Genomic DNA, 18,449 nt, shown 5'->3' with positions numbered 1-18,449 from the left:
TCTCAGCCCCCGTCCGACCTGCCTCAGGAGGAGCAGCAGCCTCCAGTCCACCCCTCTGCCGTGGTTCACCCCTACTTATTCCCCCCTTCGCCGCTTATACCCCCACCCCAGCTTTGCCCCAAGATCCCCCTCCAACATGGTTCTTTCATCGACTGATTCAAACCCTTCGAGTCAGTCCCTGCCCCCACAGATTAGTCAGGTGGTGGCGCCCCAAATCCCGGCCAATGTCCCCAGCCAGTCATTGCCCCCGCAGCCACCACCGCCACCCATGCTGCCCCAGCCTCCAAATCCTCCTCATCCTCCACATCTTCCTCATCCTCCTCACCCTCCTCATCCTCATCTCCCTCCACATCATCCTCACCCTCCGCACCCTCCCCCCTTACCCTCCCCTCAGGCGGGGGACTCTGCAGCGTCCAGTCTAACATCCTATGACAGTGAAGTAGCCAATCTCACGCAATCCGTACTCTCCCCTACCCTCCCCTCACCGCAGGCCTTTCCTCCATCTACACCCCCCTCTGCTCTTAACCCTTCCAATCCTCCACCTGCCTCAACCTCCACCACCTCTGCAACGTCTGCTCAGTCCCTCCATCGTCCTCAGCCTCTCTTCTTTGCTCCAGCACAGGGCCAGGACCGTGGCAACGCCTCCTTGACAACCACCGTCACCTATGCCACCATGACGACCAGCCAGGCCCCTTATGCAATTACCACCACTACTGCTGCCTCGACTGTTGCCCCTGGTCATCAGATGCCCCCTAAAGCTGTCGAGAGCCGGGGAGAGTGGCAGGAGGCTGTGGTGGATTCTGGGATTGAGGAGCTGGACAGCCACAGCAGCAGTGACCACCACCTGGACAAGCTTGGTATGAGGGAGGGAGAGAGAGTGGAGAGGAGAAGAGAAATCATGGAGGTCGGGGGAGGCAGAGTGGCTGGTAAGAATCGAGCTCAGATGGATAGGAGAGAGTCCCTGGACTCCTCGGCAGCTTACAAAATGCACAATGATGCAACACACATCCGTACCCATCAGAGCGGCAAGCCAGTGCCTCCACTGCGGCGGCAGCCTAGTGCCGCTCCGTTCCTCCAGCACCCCCACAGGCAGAGAACGCACGAGGAAGAGGACCGAGGCCGTGGGTTGGGGATGGTCCAGGGCGGGGGAACAGACGAGGGCGAGGGAGGGGTGCGGGGACCACTTTTTATAGACCGTCGGCTGAACTCTCCGCTGGCCAGCGTGAAGGCCAGCATCATCAATGAGCTCAGCAGCAAGCTGCAGCAGATGGGGGGCTGGCAGGGCCAGAAGGAGGCCCCCTCAGGCAGGTGAGAGAGCGACCCACACACGGTCAGAGCTTGAGCACAACACCCGACCCTCACACCTCTCCGAATACCTCAGGCTAATCCAGGTCATGGCCAGCACACCTTGCTGCGCTGCATCCACTGCTGACTCAGCTCTCACATAGTTTGCCCGCGCCTCTAGTTGTGAGTGCAATGAGATCACTGATAAAGACACGGGTCAGGTTTAGTAGCCTACTGAGTTGTAGAGTCATTACTGAGTAAAGTTTTTGGCATTTTCTGTGAAAGTGAGCAACATAACCTGGCTCCTGTAGGACATCAGACACAGTATGTAAAGGATAACGGCTTGCATCCGCTACTCTAGATAGATTATGGCTAGCAAATTAACAAAGTGGATTAGAAGACATTGGGTTCTGATTTAAATGGTGGGTACAAAGTCTGCCAACAAGCAAAGTCTCATGCATGCATAGCTCTTGTGTGGCATTTGGGGGCATGGAACTGGCTCCTCGATGTTTGTGCTTGAGATCTTGCCCATGCAAATTTATTTTGCCAATTTAGATTAGCTTCAGTTGCTCATCATTCAAATTAGGGCCCAATGTTGAGAGTGCAACACATGTTTTAGGTCAGTGTGCTACAGTATATGAGGGACTATAAACCACTATAGGTGAAGATCATATTCACAATAATTCAAGCTAAATGTAGATAGCTGGAGCTAAAAATGTGAAAACAACTATCTATGGTAATGAACTGATACACTGTAAATTGCAAATATTCTTTGATATGTTCTTTTACCAGCTAGTTAAGAGCTTTCAGCGGAATGATTGATTTGTGCTGTGGTTGGGGGATTTGAAACAGAAATAGCCTGACCCTGATTTTAGCTAAAGTTCTGTTTATCCAAGTTACAGTAGCTACTCATGCCCTACTCTCAAACTACTTAGATCATTCACAGACACACATATATTGACAATGAATAGTCTGGCCAGAGTTTCAGCTTTCATTGTACTTGTTTGTGGCATGAATTCAGAGCTATGCAATATGTTAAACCTACTCTATTTATTATAATGTCAAGACTAGCTACCTAGCCTGCTAATATAGATTACCTGCATTCCAACTCGGAATTTCTTGAGCATTTCTTGGGAAACTGAGAGGCTAAAAATGGAACAGTCAGTATGCAGTGTGTTTATGTGGAGTTGATAAATTGTTATTTTTACAGTGTGTTATTAGACAATACATAGTAACTAAATAAAGCACTTCTGCTATCAGTATCATATTATGTACCCACCAGGGAACTTCCTAACCTGTCAGACAGAAGTACTGCTGGGAGCCATTTCAGGTGTTTGCATTGAACAGCACTGATGCCTTCCATTGGAATGTAAAAATGTTGAAATAGCAGATTTTATGAATAAGTTTACACTTTTGTAGTTTATTAAAGTCACATTCTAGCCTCCCCTGGCAGTAAATCATGTAATGATGTCTGTATGTTGTGTGTGCGTGTGTTGTTCTCTCTGTCAGGTTTCAGGAGGATGCCACATCTGTCATGAGTCCCCCTTTAGTCCGCTCCATGTCCCCTCTCCCTGTCCCTGTGTCCGTCCCTCATGTCCTCCATAGGGCCCTGTCCCCTACTCTCCCTCTCTCCCCAATACACCACCCCATTCCACCACCCCTACCCCCTTCCCTCAACCCCAACATGTCCCCAACTCTGGTCCCATCTCCTCTGAATCTCCTGCAGTCCACCACCCCCACTCAGCCTGCGCCCTACTCAGACTGGACGTGTCCACCCTCCCCTCTCGCCCACACGGCTCCCCCTCTTTCCCCGTCCGCCCTCTCTCACCCTGCTCCACCCCTCTCACCTTCCTCGCTCGCTCGCTCCCACCCCCCTACGTCTCCGTCCTACTCGCCCTACCCCACGTCCCCAAAGCATCGCTCCAAGTATCGCGGCAAAGCCCTCGAGTTCCAGTTCAACTCCCCTGCGGAGCTCCGCCGTGCCGAGTCCCACCACTCCCCGCGACGCCGGGCCCCCAGCCCGCTCATCTCCTGCACGGACCGGCCCCAGCCAGGGCCCCCCAGGCCCTCCTCCCTGCCCCTCTTCCCCAGCTCCCTGTACAACGCCCCGTTTGAGCTGCAGCCGCCGCTCACCCCTCCGGCCCACTCCATGCCCCTGACCGATCCGTACTTCCCCAGCACCCCTCCACCGCTGTTCTCCCCGACCGTAGCGTCCGCCTCCAACCCCCTCCTGGTCTCCCGCTCTCTCTCGCCCACTCACTTCCTGTCGGGTGTCTCCTCCCCTTCCTGTGGCAATTACCCGCCCTTCACTCTGCCCCCACCTGCCAGACCCTTCGCCACCAAGCCCCTCCCCTACTGGAGCAAGTACGACGTGGCCGATTGGCTCGTGTACTTGAACCTGGGCGAGCACCAGGAACGCTTCCTGGACAACGAGATTGACGGCTCGCACCTGCCGTCGCTGACTAAAGAGGACTTCCTGGACCTAGGCGTGAGCCGGGTCGGCCACCGAATGAACATCGAGCGGGCGCTCCGCAAACTCACCAACAGGTGAGGCCGGCCCAGCGGAGATGCACAGGGAGAGAGTGAGGGAACAGAGAGCGTCAGGCAGGAGTGTAGAAGAGGGAGGAGCTTTCTTTTCATCATCTCTCTCTCTCTCTCTCTCTCTCTCTCTCTCTTTTTCTTTGACGTAGACAAAGAACCTCTCTTCTTTTTTCTTCTATCTCTCTCTGTCTTTTTGTTTTGGTCTTGGTATTCTTTTGATTTAGCATGGAGGACACAGCGTCTTTTGTTGGCTTTTTACTTGCCTCCTTCCCTCCCTTGTTTGCCATTGTTTTTTTGACTTCCCTTAATATAGTAGATCTATCAGTGTATAGATCTATAGATCTATACTTTTCTCCAAGTATCTATCCGTATATCTATAGAGTTTAGTGTCTATAGATGGTTAAGATACCTCTCTACTTTCCCCTTTACTATTCTCTATTCTCTCTCTTTTTCTCTTCTCTTTTTTTCTGACCTCTTGATTTGCCCTCCCTTTTCTCCTAGGCTCTCCTCTCCTTTCTCTGTCTCTACTGTTTCATCTGAAGGACAGAGCGAAAGAATGAAAGATGAAGGGAGAGAATGGGGGGAGGAGAGAGTCTTTTAACAAACAAACTAAGCTAACTGAGAGGCTGGTGACAGAGATTGCTTGAAATGACTGAACATAACTTGGCGAGAAATGCAAGTGAGAAAAAAAGAGCTGAATTTTTTTTTTTTTTTTTTTTTTGAAGTGATTTCCTGCGTGGTTCACTGCACACCTGTGGTTTAACCAGTACAATCATGTACAGAGGAATACAGATCTTTTCACACAACTTACTGATACATCAATATCACAGACACACACACACACACACACAGACAACATAGTTACACATGCACACATACACACCTCACTTAACAAAATGAACAAAGACATTCAAAGTGATCAGAACAAAATCGATCATCCAATCAGTCAGCTGATTTCATCTGATCATCCAATCAATGAACACGATTTCATCTGCTAGACAAAGACTCTGACCAAGCCATGGAAGTGGCTGGGAAGAGCAAAGCTTCAAGCTGTTTTAAATTTGCTAGGCACTACTACATGTCTTCTTTTCCACTGGGTCTGGATGACTACTTTTCAGTTTATGGAATTGTTATTATTACACCGTCATGGATATAATGTGAAGTTCTGATGTTGTGTTAAGGAACATTGCCCTCTCCACAATCACTCACCATGATTGTGACTCCATATTGGAGACACAGTGATGATGATTAACGTGGTGAGAGTGATGAGAAGAGTAATGGCTGGGATGACCAGGGGAGGATAATGTGCTGCTGATACAGATGTTATTATCAGATGTGATGGAGGACATATAAGACATTAATTGCAATCATGATAATGATGATGATAATTATAGTTTAAAGTTATAGTAATAATGGTTAAGTATGTACACCTTTTTCAAGCTCCAAAAGGATCTTTGTCTTCCAGATAGTCTGAATCCTGCGGGGGGGCTGTTGGGCTTTTAGTTTCTCCTTGAGATGCTCTCTACATAATCAACTTGTTGTGAATTCAGTGGACACACACACACACACACACACACTCACTCACTCACACAAACACTTGAACGTTGAGAGATGCATTGCCAGTACATGCATCTCTCACACACTTACAAACACACTCAAGATTACAAACACACACAAACCACACACACACACACACACACACACACACACACACACACACACACACACACACAGTGTGTGTGTTATTTGTTTCTTAGCTTAAGGGAGGTTTCTCATAGAATGGGTTCTGTAGAGAGCACCTCTATATATTTTAAAAAGAATATTTTAGAACATAGTCAAATCTATAAATTAAATTATATATGAAGACAATATACAGTATGAACGTGTGTATGCAGAGGTAAGGAAATATATCAGAATTTCTATTGTTTTAATGAAAGATAATAATGCTATATAGTTATTATTAAGATATTTGAATAAATGATAAACAAACTATCACTGTCTGATTTTTACATGTTTACCTTACCTGAATGGACAGCTACTCTTTCTTGATAAATGTATGTGCTACACACATTCTACATAAACCTTTTTCTGAGGTTCGATATTTCTAACTCTCTCTGGTCCAAGACAATAGTGCTACCTCCAGGTCTATTATTTCAAGTGCAGACTAATTAGGAGTAACGATTTAATTATTGGTTAGGCACTAAATGCATTTAAAGTGAAATAATTCACTGAAAGTAATTGCAGGCTTTGTATTATTAATGCAGTCATTAAAAACATTGTGTCTCATTACTGTAATAATTGGGTTTTACTCATGTGGTAGATTTTAAGAAAGCCCCTTATAAGACGCTGATTTTTTAAATGAGATGTTGGATTTATTTTTGTTGTATCTGTTATTTCAAAGAATGTATAATCACTTTGCTATGTATGAACTCTGAACTTGCGAGCTGGAAACTCTTCACTCGCTTGTTACACATGGACACACACACATACTTACACTCGCACAAAAGCACATGCACACTAATTGGCTTGCATGACTGGCCGTCACTTGGCACTGTCCTGTTAGGGAGAGGGGGTTAAAAGAAGTTCACATTTCCGCAGATACACTCCATGTGAGGACACACTGATTCATTAACACGCCACTGTGAATGTGTGTGTGTGTGTGTGTGTGTGTGTGTGTGTGTGTGTGTGTGTGAACGCATGTGAGTAAGTATGTGTGTGTTTAAGAGAGGGAGAGAGAGCGTGCGTAAGAGAGAGAGAGAGTGGGTGAGTGAAAGAGAGACTGAGGAGTGAGCAAGAGAGAGAGAAAGCTGCCATCATATGACACTGACGGAGCCAAGTTGAGACGCAAACTGCTGCAAAGAGAGAGAGAGACGGAGAGAGGGGGTCAGAAATGAGGGGATAGAAGAAAAGTTGACAAGCAGAACTGAAGATAAACTCTCGGAGGAGCATCCACCGAGCGTCCACCTGTGGCCAGGAGAACACTGTAAGGTAAGCTATATCTCTATACCACACTACCATTTACGAGGCTGAATCAGGATCAAGGTCTGTCAAATCACTCTGCTACCTTGCTCCTCAAGTGTGTGATTACTGCATGTGCTACAGGTCATTTTACATTCAGAACCACGTTGTATGAGTTAAGGAGTGTGTGTGTGGATCTGTGGGACTCTACACATTAGTTGGAAAGTAGGTCGAAAAGTGAACATGCAGTCGCATGAGAAATACGAGGGGACTATTAATGTGTGTCTGTGTGTGTGGGTATAGGCATGTGTGTGCATCTGTTTATCTCTGTGAATGTGTGTAGTCCGTTGCTGGGAGGGGCGCATATGCGCTAATTTAAGCACTTAAATATTTTGGATCTCTACCTCACTCATAACACTCACTGTGCAGTTGTCAATGGAATAAGCATTGAAACATCTGAACTGCATGATATATAGTCTGAGGTCCCATAGCAGATCATTATGGACCTCCAGACAAATCAGCTTCAAATGAAACATGATGAGTGTATTATAAAAAGACTGATTCATGATTTATGATTGTTAGTCTGGTATTGTTAGACAATGGTAATGATTAGTAGGCAGTGCGTAGAACAAGAACAGAGACAGACATGGGTAGAAAATTGCTGTTTGCAGTTCTAATGTGCCATCCCTAGTTGTATGACATATTGTGGTTGTCCAGTTTTATCTTGCTGCCTTTACAGTAGGCTGCTGTCATTATTAATCTATTAATAGTTTTTATATACATACATATCGCAAAGTGCTTAAGTTGGTCCTATCTGACTGATCTATCTACTGGTTGCACTGTGTCAATATGCAGTTTGATCCACTATGTTTGTGTGACTGTAAACACAAGTTGATGGTCTGGCTGTCATGGGCAGGCCAAAACTAAATGAAAAGTGAAAAAAAAAGTTGGAAAGCGTGTGTGACACATCATGGGCGGAGTTTGAGTCGTGAATCAGAGAGCAAAAGACAGGGCGAGTAAGAGAATTAATGAGAGAAAGAGAGAGAGAGAGGGAGGGAGAGAGGGAGACAGAGAGAGAGAGAGCCGTATGACCTTTCTCTGCTGTTTATTTTGGGCTGGCTGCCGTCTCACATGGAGGAATGTGGTGGGGGCCCTATTCCATCTGACAGCTTCCAGACTCAGAATGCCAACTGTGTCAGCTGTGTGGATCGCCCTGGCTGTTTACAGTAGAGCCAAACAGGCACAAATGGCGTGCGCAGCCTCTGCAGGCTAGTCCACTTAAAGCCCACAGCACATGACAGAGACCAGGAAGCCCAGCTGCTGTGGGCTGCTGTGTGAAGATGTACTACTGTATGAAGCATTTGTTGCAGACTTGTCTTTGGCACATGGCCGCTTCAGTAATCGGGTTTTTTTTTACAGATGGATGCAAATGAGACAGGGCCACCCAAGGACCCTCCTGAGGATGTCAACAAACTGAGTTTCTGGATGGTAAGCAGCAGGGACCAAGGGAAGGAGGGGGGGAGGGAGATGGGATAGAGACTGAAGCATCTAGACACTAATGAGTTTTTATTCCGGCCACACCTCAGATAATGAAGTGTGATAGCCTTACATTTTTCTATTCCCTCTCTCTCACTCCACCTCTCTCTCTCCCTCTCTGGTTCTGTCACAGCCTGGGAACTACCAGCGCACAGTGCAGAGGACCCCTGACTCATTCCAGGCGTGTAATGACATCGTGACCTGCTTCCAGGAGCGTGCCCGCGTGGAGAAGCAGTACGCCCAGCAGCTCAGCCAGTGGAGCAGCAAATGGAAGAACATCACTGAGACCAGTCCGTTCTCATCCTCGTCTCTCTCACTAACTCCCTCTTGGCCACGCGGCATGCTGCAAGCCCATTAGTCAGAATAAATAATCTTCTCTTATACACTGTCCTTTAGTAACAAAATTGTTGACGTTTATGTTTAGGAGATTTTCTATTACATTTATATTACGCTAACGTTATAATGTTCAATTTCCAGAAGATATCCTATACACTGTAGACCACTCATTAAAGGTCTCTACTCCTCTTTAGTCTATATGTTCACAGAGAGGATACTACTGCTACATGTTGTGTAGCCTGCCCTCTTCCTGACAAATATTTGAACATGGCAAATTGTTGCAGGATTGGACCAATATTTTACAATATTTTTCCTCAACACCTTCCACAATAATCAAGTTTTTTAATATTCTGGTATTTTCGTTCATTTTGAAATTAGTGCATGCACTGCTTCCAGTTATGTTTAAAACGTTGTCACTTTGTCCGTCTCTGTCTCTCTTTCTCTGTCCCCACTCAGGGCCTCTGTATGGCTCCCTCATGCGGGCGTGGCAGTGCTTCTTCACCTCCGCCGAGCGTCTCTCCGCCCTGCATTCCAACATCTCCCAGTCCCTCGTTGCTGAGGAAGGCGACCGCGTGCGCACCTGGCAGAAGGACACCTTCCCGCGCAAGATGTTCTACGGCTTCCGTGAAGCGCACGACCTGGAGACCGAGTTCTCACGTGCTCAGAAGCCATGGGCCAAAAAGCTGAAGAAAGTAAGCCAACCGAAATACAAAAAAGTGACTTCAAATAAGAAAAAGAAAAGATGGTAATTGACTTGAGTTGAATTTTGCTCTTCCATGCTTTTCTACAAGACTATGCATTATGTTGTTTCTGCTTACAATATTTTGTAATGTATGTATTTGATCCATTTATGATTATATAGTATTGAGTTTTATGGATCATACACACAGAAAAATACACTTCTAATAAGTGGCATTTATAGGTAGATTTAAAGAAATATATCTTTGAAATGTCCTGTACTCATGATATAAGGTTCATATTTTTGTCAGTGAGATCATGGATTGATAGTGCATCTTTTCTGTTTGATGTTAGCTGGATCAGGCACGTGCAGCCTACCACAAGGCCAGCCAGCGTGAGCAGGCCGCCAGTGAACGCGAGAAGGCGGCCAAGGACAACTCAGCCCTGAGTGAACAGAAACTCAACAAGATAGTGAAGGCCACGGAGTCGGCCGGCGAGGATAAGGAGAAAGTGAGGCCCCTCACACAGCCAACCTACATCACATGCCCAGTGCTCGTAGCAACTTAAAGAGGTTTTCTTAATGAGTCCCATGAGTATAATCTATTCACTACCTTATGGAAGTTGTAGTCAATTATTATCATTTGTGGTCAATATGAAGAGTTCAGATGCAAAACCCTCTAAATCCGTCTGACCACTTTTCTTTTAAATGAGCATTTAAAATCAGGCTCCTATTGGTTTTTGCCTATAAATCGATATTTCAGACCAGGAAGAGAGTGGTATTTAGTGGGTTTTGAAGTTAAATTATTTGACTAACGTATACTTTGTGTGGAGAGCATCCACTCACCATCTTTATCCAATTTTTGACGTAGGTGGCATTTAGAGGCTTTTGCACCTGAACCCTTCATATACTATTGTGTATGTTATGTAATGATCCTTCTTTGAAAAAACACATTCAAAAAAATGTGGAAGTCATAGTTTACCCACCTCTTATTTTACCACTACTTCCCGGGCCGTCAGTAATGCATGTACGTTTGCAATGTGTCTGAGGGCAGTGTTGCATGTCCAAAATCCAAAGTAAGAATGGCCCTCTCAAGGGGAGAGGAAGCAGCCTTTTTACCTGGACACCTGCTCTCAGGTGCAGCTTATCAGCTCGTTAGCTCTTGAAGCACCTGAAGACAAGTAGGCAAGCGGAAAGAAACAAGTCCAGGGCCTATAGCGGCCCGTCACGCCTCCCTGTAAGTGTGGTCAGAGAGGAAAGATCGGAGTTCATTTCTGACCGTGTTCCTACAGGCCCGTGGGAAGTATGAGAAAGTCCTGGAAGATGTGACATCATATGCCCCTAAATACATGGAGGAGATGGAGGCTATTTTTGACAAGTCACAGGAGGAAGAGAGGAAACGCATCAGCTTTCTCAAGCAAGCCTTCCTGTCAATACACCGTCATTTGGACGTCACCAACAATGAGAGGTGTGTGTTGGGGGTGAGAAATTTAGCTGAGCCGTCTATGTTGCCACATGTCGGTTTGTGCAGTGCCAGTGCATACGAGTGTCTACATGTTTCCTTAGTGTGAATACTGTGAACAACAGTGTATGTATATGTTTATTATGTGGATGCATGATTATGTGTCTGACTCACGATCTATTCTTAGCATGCCTATTAAATGTGTGCATTCTTCTCTCTGTGTGTCTCAGTGTGAAGGCTGTGTACAGTGAGCTGCACCACACACTGATGTCAATCAGTGAGCCAGATGATCTGCGCTGGTGGAAGAATAACCACGGCCCTGGCATGCCCACCGACTGGCCAAGACTAGAGGTAACATCCATCCGTCCATCCATATATTATTATCTCTGTCCATCATCCTTCTATCTATCCACAGAGCTATACATTTTTTATTCTCTCCCTCTTGGGCCATCCTTATTCACACATATTTTGATGGTGATATCTACATAGATATGATGCTGTGTTAATCCATTCTGCTCGTGTGAGTGTGTGGAACTCATTAGCAAAGTGTGTTTCATCAGGAGTGGATCCCTCCTCTGCACAAACCAAAGCGAGGCAAGAAACCAAAGAGGGGACTGGAGGAGAGAACGTAAGACTGCACACTGCACACTGCTGCTGCCACACACACACACACACACAAGACCTAAAGGCATTTGGCGAAGTAATATACTGCAATAGAATGCAATCTGTTTTTTTATGATCCTTTTCCTTCTCTCTCCTCTCCCTTCTCTCTGTCTCGATCTCGATCTCCGTCTCACTCAGAGTGATGATTGGAGGGGTGAAAGTCCGGGCTTTGTTTGATTACGTTGGCGAGGAGGAGGATGAGCTCTCCTTCAAAGCAGGTACATTTTGAATGCAGCCCATCTCAAAAGGAAGCCCACCTGCTCCTGGCTATTTGCACAATTATCTATTCCCCTGTGAATATAGGAGCCATGCTCCACAGATTAGTCCCAGCACATTTCACAGAGCTCTTCAGTCACTGATGGGAGGCTATGCTACATCCTTTCACCCTCTTTTTAATCTTTACACGTTCAGTTTAGTGCCCCCCACCACCACCACCACCACCACCACCACACTCTCAACACCTGACTGTACTTTCCGTGAATGCAAATCCATTCTGCACCTAGAAGACCCCTACATTTTTAGAGTCAGGGAAAACCCATTTATTTAAAGTCACATTTCTTGTGACAAAACAGAATAAATCATTAATGAACTTGCTTTTTGCTATACAGTATACAGTATCTGTATGTATTCAGAGAGTATTTTCAATATGTAGGTGGCCATTCTTTAGAAACCCTCAGATGATTAGTGTTGAGACCGTTTTGATATGTTTTCCTTTCCTTACTGTTGAATCACAGAGTATGGATGGTGTTCTATTAGATCATGATTTGCTTGCTTCCCCTGGATGGCCTTTTAAGGAGTGTCTGCTCCCTGTCTCTCCAGGCGAGCAGTTCCTGAAGATCGAGGAGGAGGACGGCCAGGGCTGGTGCAGAGGCATGAAGGAGGGCGGGGTCGAGGGATTCTACCCAGCCAATTACGTTGAGATTGTAGATTGACCTCCCACCCACTAGGGGAGCCAGAGGGCTCAGCCGCAGCTGCCCCCGATGTTGGTTCTTGTGACCGTAGCAACCAGAAATAAAGAATGTGGACAGCTGATTGTGTGCGCCACAGTGCCTGGAACCCAAGAAAATGCCTGAAGTATATTTCCCCTCTGATATGAAAGTAATGCATTGATATTAACCCAAAAATAGGATAACATCAAGGTGTTTAACGAAGGTTAACTGTATTCAAAATGTCTAATTAAATTTAAATAGAGTTTCTAATTAAACCTGATTTGGGTTTGAACAGGCTAGTTTTCCCCCAGTCAGTTGCAGATGTTTACAGGTGCTGAGGTGCAAGGCCAGAGAATGTGAATCCTAAACAAAAGTGTGTGTCTTTGAAACAAATCATATACTTTTCCTGTGTACACAAATGTGACACTAAAAAACAGTGTCCCCCAAGTGGTATGGATGGACTGTTTAAATGAGTCTTCAGCTATGCCTGTCCCTGTCGTCCAGACCCAGTGGTCAAGACTGGAAACTGCAGAACTCTTGTTCCAGACTCAATCTCGTTGCTTCCTCTGACGTCATCTTCTTCCAGAGGCCGTGTGGAATGTCTGTAGCAGATGTGAAGCGCTGTGTGAAGGCCACTAGGAGCAGTGCTCTCCTGTTACATCTACAAAATAAAAACACTAAAGCGTTCTAAATGGGATCAGTGCTTCAGTTCTTTTGTCTTCTCTGGAGCCAAAGTCTCCTTTCAAGTTTGCCTTTGTATAAGAAGAGTTTGGGATATTTTTCACAGAGGGTAGATTAAATGGGAGTCATAGATTATAGTTCAGCCTTTAATAATTTGTTGGTTAACAGAGATTAATTCAAGATTGGCGTTTCCTTTTGAATCTGAAACTTGCAATAAGTCATGTTAGAATAGTTTTGTATGTATGGAGAAGTACAGCCAGCATTTCAAAAGGGAGATGTTCTAAAAGCATAAACCATGGGAACATTGCACCTCTACCTCTGCATACTTAACACATTTGGGTGTGTTCTGCATGCCAGTCACTGGGGGGGCAAAGTTCAGCTTCAAGCAAGAAGATATGCTGTATACTATGTGTCCTTTCTAGTGCTTAAACCTTAGTTGCACTACAACGCATCAAAGTGGACACCATCAAAGTGTGCAGGTCAATTCATGCACACACGCACACACTTACACACACATAGATACGCCTAGTTGCATTCTTTACATTTACGACTCCATGGTGCAGAAGGAGTGAAGTAGAGAAACTGGCTTTACTGGTTCTGTCAGAGTACAGTGTTCTAGCTGAGATCACTGCACTCTGACCGACGACTCCAACTCAGGATTCCAACTCCCTAGCACAGGACTGGGGCTCTCTCCCACATACAGGTAAGACATGACTCCTGTTACTGCATGAGAGAAGTATCACAAATACTTTGTCACTTGAATGTCCTGCATTTAACAACTTTTTATTTGCTTGTTTTTTAGTCTTTCTTGTATTTTTCTCTTAAATGCTAGTGCATGTTCATCAAGGTATTTATCAAAAGGGACCAATTTAGATACATTAAAACCTCACTTATCTGTCAAGTAGTGTTGCCAATTGTGGAAATCAATGTGGTGTTTTGGCCTTTTACCCAGACATGGTCACATGCTCTAAGGATTGCTCAAGAGTTGAGTTGATATCCTCAAGACTGGTGAGGATATCAGGTGTGGTGAAATCACGTATTTTTTTAATTACAGGTTAAAATACATGAAAGTCACACCCACTGCTCCATCTGAACTTGCTCCAGGAATGAGAAATGGAATTTGCATGTAAACATGTCTACGTACCACCACCGATTGAGAAACCTAAACGTTCAGGTATGCCATTACATTTACTATTCCCATACCATTGAACCGTTTCTGCATGTTTGAGAGAGAGGGACAGATTGTGTGAGAGAAGGACACTGCAGAGGACTGCTATGCTTGTATATTAGTGCCACCAGAATCTACAGTATGTCTCATTAGTGGTTACTGTATATTATGTGTTTCAGTGAAACAGGTTGGGTATGTATTCACACATCCTGTGTGTGCACAAATCTCACACAAACCATGTCTAAATGACCGTACAGTTGATATGAAATGGCACCTGTCTCTTCTCCAGCCCTACTACCCCCTGTGAAAAAGGTCCGTCCACACACCCCCTCCACCTCCTCCTACTCCCCTCAAAGAGATGGTCGGCCCCCTGTCCCCGTCTTCAGCGTCCCCCAACACTCTCCAGGTGGACCAGCCCCCACCCCATCTACGCCCCCGCTCAGGTGAGAAATGGAATGAGGAGCCTTTGCACACATCAGAAGGGTGTCAAGGTTTCTTCTTCTCTCTCCATATTAATGTACAGTACGTTTTCATCATCCATCCATGAACATTAAACATCTCTCAGATAACTTCCACATATTATTTATTAACATAATAAATATGCGCAATTATACAATATTATATATGGTAGCATAATTCTAAAAAAATAAAGAGTATAAGTAACTTATGCGACAGATGAGAACACAAAACTCAACACGGGGCTATTTGTTCATTTGTTTAGATTTTTTGATAAATGATTGTTGAGGATCGTCTTTCACAGTGCAGAGAATATTATTAGTATTTGTAAAATAATGTTGAAAAACCAGACGTTTGTGATGTACTAGATTGCACGTGACATGTTAAAAAGCTATATATCTTTATCAAGATGAACATTTCCCCTGTTACAATCTTGAAATCATCTTGAAAATAAACAATCTTGCAAGAGTCTTAAAGAACAATTAATATTTCTCCTGCCCCAAACGTATTATTTAGGATCAGTTTACTGATATATCACATTGCACCACATACCTCATAAGAAACAACACTTCTGAAACGTGAACGCAAATTAAGAACAGGAAACAAAATAGAGTTTCTGGTGCCCGCACCACTAGAAATTGTGTTACACTTCCTGGTTGAGGTGGTGCTGCTCGTCTGAGTTATGCTGAGATCCATAACATGTGAGTGACAGACACCTGTGCAATGTCTTGACTTAACTTAAGAGGATAATCAACTCTTTCACAGCTCCACCTTCTCCCAGGTTAAGGTCATCCCCCTCCAGTCCCCCGGCTGTAGAACCCAGGGTCAGCCCAGGCCTTGCCAAAGGCCAGCAAGGACAGGAAGAGCGTTACTGCTCCGTTCTACCAGGGCACGAAGTGGACCAGACACGTCGCTTCAGCTCCCCAGAGCACCCCAGAACCCATCCTCTCATAGGTGTGTCTGTGTGCGCGTGCGTGTGCGTGTGCATGTGTGCGTGTCTGTGCGTGTGTGTGTGTGTGTGAGTGTCTGTGTATGTGTGTGAAGTGGGGTGTTGTGTTTGTGTCTTTGATGATTGTAAGAGTGAATAGAATTGAAAATTCAAGGAGATTATTTATTTGTTGTGACTTCTCAGGCCCTCCTCTTCCTCCTCGCCCTGCCTTCCTGACAAAGTTCCCAGTGTACACCGAGGTCTTCCCCTCCACTCCCCCCACCACCTCCCCCCTGTCCCCTCCTCACTCAACCTCCTCACTCTCCCCCAACTCTGAAAGTCCTCCTAGAACTCCTTGCCCTTTCCCACCATCAGGTTGGTATCTTGAGTAAGGTTTGTTCATAACCAGGATGTGTGTGTGTGTGTGTGTGTGTGTGTGTGTGTGTGTGTGTGTGTGTGTGTGTAAAAATGATGACCTGTGAGAGAGACTATCTTCTAAAGAGTGATTGAAACTGTAGAAGTGATGACACTGATGCTAATATCAACACTGTCCTACTCAGCACATGCTGATGCTGATGCTGACACTGACATCCTGTAGTGTCATACCTGCAAACACTCACATTTTTCCCGGGTTTCTCCCGTATTTCAAGATCATCTCCCAGCGCCCTCATGCTTTGTTGTTTCTCCCGAGAAACTCCCGGAATTTGCATGACCCTCAAACTTAATTTTACAATCACGGATCCATTCATTTTTCTGTTAGTTTGACATTTCCCGGTTGCCCAATTGGGTATGAAAAACACCCTACACATACCCTACACAATGACTTACTTTTCAATTTCAACCCTTTTCAACCCAGGCCCTACAGACAAGCAGCCGCTGCCAGGCAACCCCAACGTCATACTAATAGACTTGGATAAAATTGTAACAGACACAAATAGTAAGTTGCCTGTACAACTGCAAGTTTGGTGTGCATGTACTGTATTTGGTTCATAAATATTTGGACAGCATATGCTTGAAATGGGTTGTGGAGAGCTCAGTATTATTGTTAACTGAAGCATGTGTTTGCAGACAGGTTCATTGATGGAGAGCCCCCAGCATGCCCTGCATGTGGTTCAGTGCTGGATACCTGCTATGACAATGTGGTAATAAAAACACTGATGTTTCAGTAAATATTACTTTAGTCTATGCTTATCTAAGCAACTTCATCAACTTTACACTTAATTTAATCGCTAATCGAACCTACTGTATCAGGCCTCCAGGTGTGTGAAAATTCACAGTCTAGTCATTTATTTTATTAGATTGTGGTGAACAGAATTCAAATTGGCTGGAATGTGTGTGGTTTTAAAAACCAGTATGTCAATAAATAACTACATTCACATAGATTCTAATCAGTCATGGGAAATGATTTTTATTACAGTAGCATTGGGGACTAATGCTGGGCATTTCAAAGACAGCAGCAGTTTGAATGAACAAGCCTCTCTTTGCTGACCCCAGCACCTCTCTAACAATCCCTGTGTGGGGTCCAGGTGGGGTCCTGCTACTTCTGCCAGTCCTGGGAGACGTCCGGTGCCGATCCCCCCATTTCCCAGCCCTGCTCCTTCTCGGCTCCCTATGAGGACAGCCTCTTCCTGCTGACCCCTGACCAAGAGGCCCAGGCCCCTGACACGCTCCTCGTGTTCTGCATCGACATCTCTGGATCCATGAGCATAACCTCCAGGGTGAGTATGTAGGAGACTAACCAGGGCATATACAACTATGTGTGATCCCCTGAGGCCAGCCAAAGCTTCGGTGAATTTTCCCGTTCACGTTTTGTAGAAAAAACGATTCTGGTAATCCAAAAGGAGATCCAAGATACGACACAAAGTCCTCAGGGGCACGTGCACTCAGTCAGGGAAGTGTCTGTGCGAGGAAAACTCCGCCAGGTGGAAACACCTGTTTTCTGTGTGGAGTGTGAAACACGCCAACAGGTCAGCTGACGCTACTGTACCACAGCCTTCCCAAATCAGTGTGTCACGTCTCTCCCTGACTGCCCTGCTTCCTACAGTAACAACAGGCAGGCGTCTGGCATTGCTATGGGAGACAGGAGAGGGGTTGGAGGCTGGCAGGGTGGAGGGGCCCTGCCAAGGTGTGCTGGTGGAGTCGTGCGTGCGTGCGTGCGTGCGTGCGTGCGTGCGTGAGTGTTCTTGTGAACATGTGGACACTGGTCACTGATAAAGAATGTGTGATTTCTGCTAACTGTTTTAGGTACAAGAAACTGACGGACTGGTCTACAAATCACGTCTGGAGGTGAGAATAGCATAGTTGTTTGCTTCATCATGCTATATATTTTTAAAATAAAAAGACGTACATGTATAATGTTTGGGGCCACAATGTCATAGTAAAGTTTTTATTGTCTCAAAAAATAACTGATTTATTATTATTTATAAAGATGTTTTGGTCTGGAGAAATAGACAATCACTGCTAAATCTGATTGAAATATCCCTATTTTTAAGTCTGGGTTAAATATTGGAAATCCTGGACTTTGTGTCCATTTCTGTTCCCAGTTTGTGCAGGAGGCTCTGCTCCAGTGTGTTCGGGATCTCAGTCGGACCAAGCACAACACCCGAGTGGCTCTGGTCTCCTTCAATAATGAGGTCACTTTTCTGTCCTCCTCTACTAGTTCTTCTTACAACATTATCATAGCCAGTACCAGTCTACTCAACAGCGCACACTTCTCAAACTGCCCATCGCACTGTTCTTGCTGCCACGATTCTAAGACCTACCATGGATTGTTAGAGTCAGCTACTTTGCCCTGGGTTGTGTAATTATTTAGCATTTTTATAAATTATGGA

The 18,449-nt window shown here is 45.4% G+C and overlaps 3 protein-coding genes across 3 annotated transcripts in view; all 3 read left to right on the top strand.

The window, feature by feature from the left end:
- The window catches only part of LOC125287242 (SH3 and multiple ankyrin repeat domains protein 1-like), a 59,096-nt gene extending 53,281 nt beyond the window's left edge, over window positions 1-5,815 (top strand). Inside the window, exons 27-30 of the mRNA XM_048232805.1 lie at window positions 229-297; window positions 382-1,308; window positions 2,794-3,831; window positions 4,327-5,815. Coding sequence (XP_048088762.1) covers window positions 229-297; window positions 382-1,308; window positions 2,794-3,831; window positions 4,327-4,426 — 2,134 coding nt within the window. The 3' untranslated portion in view covers window positions 4,427-5,815. The remainder of the gene's footprint in view (window positions 1-228; window positions 298-381; window positions 1,309-2,793; window positions 3,832-4,326) is intronic.
- A 736-nt stretch (window positions 5,816-6,551) lies between these two features.
- LOC125287241 (protein kinase C and casein kinase substrate in neurons protein 3-like) lies at window positions 6,552-13,077 on the top strand. The gene is made up of 10 exons (XM_048232804.1): window positions 6,552-6,813; window positions 8,203-8,271; window positions 8,453-8,609; window positions 9,112-9,347; window positions 9,688-9,843; window positions 10,624-10,799; window positions 11,024-11,144; window positions 11,354-11,421; window positions 11,595-11,674; window positions 12,276-13,077. The coding sequence occupies exons 2-10, from the start codon at window positions 8,203-8,205 to the stop codon at window positions 12,386-12,388; spliced, it is 1,176 nt and encodes a 391-aa protein (XP_048088761.1). The 5' UTR covers window positions 6,552-6,813; the 3' UTR covers window positions 12,389-13,077.
- Window positions 13,078-13,492: 415 nt separating this feature from the next.
- The window catches only part of LOC125287067 (circularly permutated Ras protein 1-like), a gene marked incomplete in the record, with an annotated part of 8,761 nt that continues 3,804 nt past the window's right edge, over window positions 13,493-18,449 (top strand). Inside the window, 10 exon segments of the mRNA XM_048232481.1 lie at window positions 13,493-13,769; window positions 14,121-14,240; window positions 14,524-14,677; window positions 15,456-15,644; window positions 15,823-15,993; window positions 16,475-16,555; window positions 16,687-16,760; window positions 17,145-17,336; window positions 17,863-17,904; window positions 18,162-18,251. Coding sequence (XP_048088438.1) covers window positions 14,593-14,677; window positions 15,456-15,644; window positions 15,823-15,993; window positions 16,475-16,555; window positions 16,687-16,760; window positions 17,145-17,336; window positions 17,863-17,904; window positions 18,162-18,251 — 924 coding nt within the window.

This window comes from Alosa alosa, chromosome 22, assembly GCF_017589495.1.
Source record: "Alosa alosa isolate M-15738 ecotype Scorff River chromosome 22, AALO_Geno_1.1, whole genome shotgun sequence".
Classification (NCBI taxonomy): Eukaryota; Metazoa; Chordata; class Actinopteri; order Clupeiformes; family Clupeidae; genus Alosa; species Alosa alosa.
Note: the sequence above shows the minus strand (reverse complement) of the source record. Positions and strands in the feature narration are given on the sequence as shown.

Bases quoted from the DNA above. Each gene is read 5' to 3' on its own strand.
- LOC125287241 (XM_048232804.1), top strand. From the start codon at position 8,203: ATGGATGCAAATGAGACAGGGCCACCCAAGGACCCTCCTGAGGATGTC. The intron at 10,800-11,023 runs GTGTGTGTTGGG...TGTGTGTCTCAG, and splicing joins GACGTCACCAACAATGAGAG to TGTGAAGGCTGTGTACAGTG. The intron at 11,675-12,275 runs GTACATTTTGAA...CTGTCTCTCCAG, and splicing joins TGAGCTCTCCTTCAAAGCAG to GCGAGCAGTTCCTGAAGATC.